General features: G+C 43.6%; 1 protein-coding gene across 2 annotated transcripts; it reads left to right on the top strand.

The window, feature by feature from the left end:
- Positions 1–6,926, top strand: LOC142002655 (olfactory receptor 52E8-like). Of its 2 annotated transcripts, none has more exons than XM_074978931.1 (3): positions 1–152; positions 2,355–2,481; positions 5,259–6,926. In XM_074978931.1, the coding sequence occupies exon 3, from the start codon at positions 5,303–5,305 to the stop codon at positions 6,272–6,274; it is 972 nt and encodes a 323-aa protein (XP_074835032.1). In that variant the 5' UTR covers positions 1–152; positions 2,355–2,481; positions 5,259–5,302; the 3' UTR covers positions 6,275–6,926. The 2 variants fall into 2 exon arrangements, with proteins under 2 accessions (XP_074835032.1, XP_074835041.1); XM_074978940.1 differs by lacking the exon at positions 1–152 and adding an exon at positions 2,138–2,248.
- Positions 6,927–8,448: the final 1,522 nt, after the last annotated feature.

The raw sequence follows: 8,448 nt of genomic DNA, 5'->3' as shown, positions 1-8,448 counted from the left end.
CAACCTGAAAATCCCTGGGGACTATACAGGAGATTTATAAAGACTTCTTTCAGGTGGCAGAATGTCAGACATGAGTATTTCATAGAGATTCTCAGGACGCTGCTTTCCTTTCGAAGCACTGAGATTTCTTCTCCCTGCTCAGCAGGATATTGGTAAGTGGCTTGTTTTTGCATTAACATTACTGCTAAGCACATAGGAAGGGCTGCCAGATTTTAGTCAATAACCACCTGGGCAGAAATTCACCAGCACAACTTCTTGGATGGTTTATTATGTTCAGAAACACCAAGGGATTTACTTGATAAAATTGGAACTAAAAATGTATTGGCCACAGTGGAGAAAATATTTAGTTTTAAGATCATTTCCTTGTCCCTGACTGTGTCCTTCTGCCTCCATAGCTTTTTTTAAACGTGTGATGGTTTTATTTTTATTATTATTATTATTATTATTATTATTATATGACTTCATTGTCCTTTTACAAATCATAGAAACACAGAACTGGAATGGACCTTGAGAGGTCGTCTTGTCCACTCCCCTGAACTCACGGCAGGACCAAACAATGTCTAAGTCGTCCCTCACAGATGTTTGTCTAGCCTGCTCTTAACAATCGCCAATCATGGAGATTTCACAACAGCCCTGGGCAATTTATCTCAGTGGAGACGTGTCAGGAGATCAAGCAATTCTTTTTCATCTATAGCATTCACACATACTGTGCTTCCCAGGACCCCTCGGCCATGAAAAATACACACCACTAGTCCAAATGGAAAGAATGCCTTACATAAACTCAGTCACAAGCTTAGAGGCAAAGTGTCTCCCACTGACTCCTGGGGCTGGGTTGATAGGTTTTGGGTCCAGGTGGGAACACGGTGCTCATATAAACTGCGGCACACATGCCATGTCATGTCCCCAGAACTATTTCTAAAGCAGAGCTTTCCAAACATAATCCATCCTTGGTTTAAAACTTGTCTGTGGTGTAGAATCAGCCAAGACCCTTGGCGATTTTTTCCAGTGTTTTGCCACTGTCACCATTTCATAATCATACATTTATTTCCAGTCAGAATTTCTTTGTCTTCTAGACTTTGGGTCTTTCTACACCCCTGTATGTGAGGAAAAAAAAGTACACCCTACCTGTCCAATAATATATCATTTCTGCCTTCATTTATCTACACATAGCTACCAGCTTATTGCTTAATTATCTTTCTAAAATAAAATCGATTGGGATCTTTAAGTCGATTACCACAAAGCAGGTTCTGTAAACTTTTAATAATGCATGTGGCTGTTATTTGGAGACTTTTTAATATGTTAAACATTGTTCGCTGGACATGGAATTTAAACACATGTTACACCACGGCCACGTACAGATATAAAATGATTTATTTACTTCTTGCAATCCCATGTGCATCATCCAAAGATCACATTGGCGGTTTTCATCACAAAGCCACACTTTGAGCTCATGATTAGCTAATTCCCCCCTCATACCACCAAATCTTGTTCAAAGCCATTGTCTTTCCCACAACTGTGCCTCCTTGGTAAGAACCCTCTACCTTCGTTGTTCCTAGATGTAGATATATACATAGCTGTATTAATAACAGAAAGAGTTGTGTTAGTCTGTATTGTAACAAAACAAAACAGCAGTCATTTAGCACTTTAAAACTAACAAAATAATTCATTAGGTGATGAGCTTTCATGAGACAGACCCACTTCTTCTGAAGAAGTGGGTATGTCTCACAAAAGCTCATCACCTAATGAATTTTTTTGTTAGTCTTTAAAGTACTACATGATAGCTATATTAGAATACACATTGTTTGCTTTGACCTAATTTTACCATCCAATCCAGTTTTCTCTGAACCAACGACTTGTCCTCTTCAGTATTTACACTCCCCCAATGCAAACTTCATCAGTATTCAGGCATTAGGAAGGAAAGCAGTTTAGTAGATTAAATGTGTCTGTAATTATACTTGTCAGTTAACAAGCATAATTTAGGTCTCAGAGAACATTGGGTGTCTGAAAGAAAGTGTCTCACCAAAGGGAGCAAAGGACATAACAGAGCTGCAGGCCTGTCACCCTAAATGCCAGGAAACTTGTGCCTTTCATGATCATTCAGATGAGCTGAAATCAAAGATCAGCATGATCATCTCTGTTTCCATATATGGGAATTGCACCATGGATCAGACCTACAGCTCACCTGGTCCAGTGTCTGCTTTCTGACAATGACTGACCCAGGTGCTTCAGCAGAAGTTGTTATCTAACAGTAAGTAGAATAGAGGGTTTTGTGACTTAACCATCAGGAAGATGTCACCATAAAGACTAACACATAAAGCCTGTTTTTTTTTTTCCTCTGACATACGTGTGTACAGGCTTTCTGCAGAAAAGGACCTAGGGATTGTGAAGCTTGCTATGAGTCAATACTGTGTCCTTGTTACCAAGAAGACTATTGGCATATTGAGGTGCATTAATTGGAACATTGTCAGCAGATCTAGGAAGGTAATTATTTCTCTTTATTCTGCACTGGAAATGCTACTCCTGGTATAGTGCATCCAGTTCTGGGTCCCCCACTACAGAAACCACGTGGATGCATTAGAAAAAGTCCAATGGAGGGCAAAAATGGTTAGGGGGCTGCATCACCTAACTCATGAGGAGATTCTGAGGGATTTAGGCGTATTTAGTCAACAGAAGAGAAGAGTGAGGGGGAATTTGATAGAGCCTTCAACTACCTAAAGCAGGGTTGCAAAGAGGATGGAGAGAGGCTGTTCTCAATGGTGACAGCTAACAGAAGGATGAACAATGGTCTCAACTTGCAGTAAGGGAAATCCAGGTTGCTCATACTAAAAAAATATCCCTATTTCACAAGGAGAGTTGTGAAGCACTGATATGTATTACTTATGGAGATGGTGGAATCTCCATCCCTGCAGGCTTTTAGGTGCAGGCTTGACAAAGCCCTTTCTGAGATGAGTTAGGTGGATTGGTCTTGCTTTTAGCAGAGGGTTTGTCTCTATGACCTCCTGAGGTCTTTTCCAACCCTATGATTCTAGAGTTCCAAAGTGCTTATGTAACTATGTAATTGCCCTAAAGCAGGTTCAAACCTGTGATGTCTGGAGCTTAGATGTGACTATGTAATTGCCCTCAAGCAGGTTCAAACCTGTGATGTCCGGAGCTTAGTGCAGGTACCTCTACAGCATGACCTGAAGACCAGCTGTTTTTAAACTTAAGCTGTAGAAGATACTTATTCTTGCTCTGTGAAGTGGTCTAGGTACCACTACATGGGACAGTTAGCTACACATGGGAGTGTTTGTAGCATTTGGATAGTCATACTATTTATGTAAATGTCTAAACACTTCTTGATTCTTGTGTAGCTCCAGGAATCAACCACTTGTAGCAATGAGTCCCTCACTCTAACAAGGAACTTGGTGAAGAAAGTTTTGTTTGCTTTGTCTCCTTTCTAATCTCCACATTTCAATTTTATTCAATCTCCTCTTGATCTTGTGTTATGAATCAGGGGAGAACATATGCCCCATCCGCTCTTCACGAATCTGTATCCTATTAACTTTTCTCACATCACCTCCTATTTATCTATTTTGGAAAATACCATCTTTTCAACCTCTGTAAGCATGAATATTTTCCAAGAATTTGAATCATCCTCCTTAACCTTGACTCAATCCCTCTAGTTTTTCAATGTCTTGTTTGAGAAGGGTGGCCAAAGTTATACAGAGGAGACCAATGGAGGGTGAAACTTTAAATGATCCCATGTTTTCTGTATGAAACCCCATCCCACTCCTCCTTGAGCTCAATGTTTTGTTTAGTTTCTCTGTGTGTTTGAAGTATGAGCAAGGTTGCTTAGGTTGCCCAGGGAGCTAAATTAGAACCTCTGTAGGGCTGTTTCTACACATGCCCCTTCCTTTGGAAGAGGCATGGTAATGAGCAGCCTGGAACATGCTAATGAGGTGTGGATGTAAATTTCCTGTGCCTCATTAGCATGTGACCACTTGATTTGGAGTCAGGAAGAAGTTTTTATGGACTTCAAAATACACGTGTAGACACGTGCCCCATGGGGATCTTCTGGAAGACAACTATACTTCTGGAAGCCCCCTCTTCCTCAATGGTTTGCTTCTAGAAGATCCCCATGGGCTGTACATCTACATGTGTATTTTGGAGTCCAGACAACCTTCTTCCTGACTCCAAATCATGTGGCCCTATGCTAATGATGGGCAGAAAATTTACATCTATGCCTCATTAGCTTCTTCAGGGTAGCTCATTACCTTGCCCCTTCCAGAGGAAAAGGCATGTGTAGAAACAGCGTAGGTGTTTGAGGAGTTCAAGCATTTCCCTCTACTGAGCTTAGACATTGCAATTGCTGACATTAAAGTTCATCTGCCATCATGAGCTGTGTCTACACGTGCACGCTACTTCGAAGTAGTGGCACTAACTTCGAAATAGCGCACGTCGTGGCTACACGCGTCGAGCGCTATTTCGAAGTTAACTTCGACGTTAGGCGGCGAGACGTCGAAGTCGCTAACCTCATGAGGGGTCGGAATAGTGCCCTACTTCGATGTTCATTGTCGAAGTAGGGACCGTGTAGACGATCCGCGTCCCGCAACGTTGAAATTGCCGGGTTCTCCATGGCGGCCATCAGCTGCGGGGTTGAGAGATGCTCTCTCTCCAGCCCCTGCGGGGCTCTATGGTCACCGTGGGCAGCAGCCCTTAGCCCAGGGCTTCTGGCTGCTGCTGCGGCAGCTGGGGATCCATGCTGCAGGCACAGGGTCTGCAACCAGTCGTCGGCTCTGTGTATCTTGTGTTGTTTAGTGCAGCTGTGTCTGGAAGGGGCCCTTTAAGGGGGTGGCTTGCTGTTGAGTCCACCCTGTGACCTTGTCTGCAGCTGTGCCTGGCACCCTTATTTCGATGTGTGCTACTTTGGTGTGTAGACGTACCCTCGCAGCGCCTATTTCGATGTGGTGCCGCACAATGTCGAAGTTGAACATCGACGTTGCCAGCCCTGGAGGACGTGTAGACGTTATTCATCGAAATAACCTATTTCGATGTTGGCTTCACGTGTAGACGTAGCCATGCTGTGCATTCAGCTGGCTTAGTTAGCTCCCTCTGAGGATTTCTCTGAACTTACCTATGACCTCAATAATCTGATGACCTATATGAATATTGCCACCTCACTGCTCACTTCCCTTTTTATATAGATAATTATAAAGCATTTTCTGTAATATTTGTTGGAAACTATGTAACCCTCTCACTGTGCTTTTTTCCTTTAACAGCCCCCTTGAGCATTTCTGAGTCTAACCAACCCATCAACTACCTGATGTCAAATTCAAACCTCACTTTCCAGGGCCCTTCATCATTCATCCTAATGGGGATCCCTGGACTGGAAGCAGCCCACATCTGGATTTCCATCCCTTTCTCAATATTCTGCATTATTGGCCTGTTGGGAAATTTCACACTTCTGTTTGTTGTAAGCAAAGAGCAGACCCTGCACAAACCAATGTATGTGCTGATCTGCACGCTGGCGATCACAGATATTGGCATGTCTATCTCTGTCATGCCGAAGGTGCTTTGTATATTTTGGTTCAATCTGAAAGACATTACCATGGATGGCTGCCTGACCCAGATGTTCTTCCTTCACACAGTGACTGTTATGCATTCAGGTACCCTAGTGACAATGGCCTTCGATCGCTATGTTGCCATATGTAAACCTTTGAGATACAGCACCATCCTCACCAATGCACTAATATTTAAGTTAGTGCTAGTGGGTTTGATAAGAGCTGTTTTATTTGTTCTGCCCCTGCCCCTGCTTCTTACTAGGCTGCCCTTCTGTGCAAACCGCATAATCCCAAACACCTTTTGTGACCATATAGCTGTGGCAAAGATATCATGTGGGGACATCACAATCAACAGTATGTACGCCTTGGTGATAGTGTCTCTCATCATTGGTTTAGATCTAATGCTCATTTCCCTGTCCTATGGTCTGATCCTCAGGGCCGTCCTTAGAATGTTCTCCAAGAAAACCCACCCTAAAGCTCTCAATACCTGTACAGCCCACATCTGTGTAATGTTGACCTCTTACACTCCCTTCCTCTTCTCCACTCTGACACACCGGTTTGGTCATGACATTGCTCCCCATGTTCACATCATCTTGGGCAACATCTATTTCCTGATCCCTCCAATGCTGAACCCTGTCATTTATGGGGTCAAAACCAAAGAGCTTCGTGAGAAAGTTGGCAAATACTCCTGCCAAATATTATTGCCTGTGGCCACTAACTTCAAGCATGCATGACAAGAGGAGAAAAATACATCTCCTCATTAGCGAAAGGTGTTCGGTCCTAAATTTCTAAACTCAGCACAACATTGTCAAAGTGCAGTCTGAAAAATTCCTTACACCTAATGATTATCATTCCAACACCATTCCAGCTATTGCTGAGTTTGCAGTCACTGACCTGCTCCTGATTTTTTTTCTGAATCACACCTCTGGTTATGCTTCCACACACCCTGTCACTCAGCCTTTCCATGATTAGAACATCAAAAGATACCGGAGGTTTCTTTCACACAGTGGCTCACCATTAGCTCTGTGTCAAAAAGGTTTAGATCAGTTCAACAGACTGAAGCCACTCTTTCTGGTAGCAAAAGACAAAAAAAAAACTGGTGGATTTCTTGAACATATGTACAGTGACCTGTTGAGCAAAATTTATCAGACTTTTGTGTATCCAATCCTGCACAAACCCTGAAGGAGAAATCAAATGTTTCCTTTGGAACGTGCTAATACAGGAATGTCACTTCAGGAATTGAAGACATTCTATTTACAGCTTATAGGTTAGAACTGTGAAACTGTATTTGAGAACTGTGCTGTGTTACTCTTGATTTTGGGGGTGTGCACCCCAGAATATGATCAAGACAATTGTAACTCTACTATGTTCACTCACTCATGATCAATTAATAAAAACAGAACATATAATTCATAGTTACTTGGCAATCTGGCTTTAGACCTGGTCAAAATCAGATCAGGATTTCTGATGATCAGAATGCGGGGAGTGGAGAGAAAAATTCATATCTATATAGCAAGAAAACCAGTAACGGGCTGGCCACCCAGCTCCAAAGGCAGGGCTGCTGCATGAAGAAACACAGAAGTAAGGACGTCAGGTGTATTATTGCCCCATTAGTTTTGCCACACTTATAGCAACAGTGGAAAAATCAGGGTGCAAGGTGATGGTATTGCCCCTTCTGTGCCAGTACGAGTAGGCGTAACATGGAATATTATTGCCACCTGTCAAGTCACATGGCCATGGTCAGACAGGATTACGGTATTTGCTTCATCAGAGAGCTGAATAAGTATCAAGTATTTTATTAAGTTTATGTACTCCAAGCTGCCAGAGGCATTAATTCACCTAGTACACATTAGCAAGCCAACAGGTAGAGCGGACATGTATATGGTTCGATAAGAGACATTTTGACATGCGTAAGTCCCTTTTCTGCCACAAGGAGTTCCAGTCCTTAAGTGCCTCGCATCAGGGCCGTGTCAGATGCTGCTCCAGCTGGGGAAATGACAGGGGCACCCAGAGGTGGAGATCCCCCATTGAAACTCAACTTGGGGCAGAACCTTACAGTGGTTTCATCCCTTAGCTGTTTACTGATTGGGCTCATACTGGCTCACTGCCACTTTCAACATTTTCATGGGGCTGGAGTCAAGGTTGCCCTGGTTACGGGATTCTAGCTTCCCATATCCAAGTGCAGGTGCAAGCCATCTGCATCAGCGCTTGTCTTACCCTAGTGGAATGTGGGACAGTGTCTGAAAAGACCAGTCAAGGACAACACAGTTCACCTGCTGTTGTGCTAATAAAATTCAAGACTGTGCCCAGGACTGCATAACAAGCATGGAAATTTCTACTTCTGCTCCCTGAGGCTGCAGTCTGCTCCCTAAGACTTTTGGGCCTGCATATGTTCTGGCTGGCATGTAGATCTGAGTTGCTGGATATTGGCGGCCACTGGCAGGCAACCTAACTCCAAAAGTACTCTCACCACCAGAAGCAGCACAGAACTAAGGGTGGCATGGTACAATATTGTCCACTTCTGCACCACTGTTAGTAACAGCCAGGAAGTAAGGGTGGCAGGTTTCTAGGTTCCCACACCAATGAAGCCCACACTTCTCTGCTGCCACCACTATCAACAACAATGCAGTTATCCAAGTAACATGGCATGGCCCAGCCCACCTTAGTTCTACACCCCACTGCTGGCAGTGCTGCCTCCAGAGCTGGATAGCCAGAGAGATGAATCCACTGGCCAGGAACACAGCTTTGAAAGCAATGCTGTAGCAAATAGCAGCACAGAGGGGGTAGTATGGGATATAATTGTCACCATTACTTCTGTTCTGATGCTGGCCGTGACAGTGGGTTGTGAGCTGGGCAGAGAGCATCAGCTGCTGGTGTTCATGTTACATGTCTCATGGGAGTACTTCTT

This window comes from Carettochelys insculpta, chromosome 1, assembly GCF_033958435.1.
Source record: "Carettochelys insculpta isolate YL-2023 chromosome 1, ASM3395843v1, whole genome shotgun sequence".
Classification (NCBI taxonomy): Eukaryota; Metazoa; Chordata; order Testudines; family Carettochelyidae; genus Carettochelys; species Carettochelys insculpta.
This window is presented reverse-complemented; position numbering and strand designations above follow the sequence as displayed.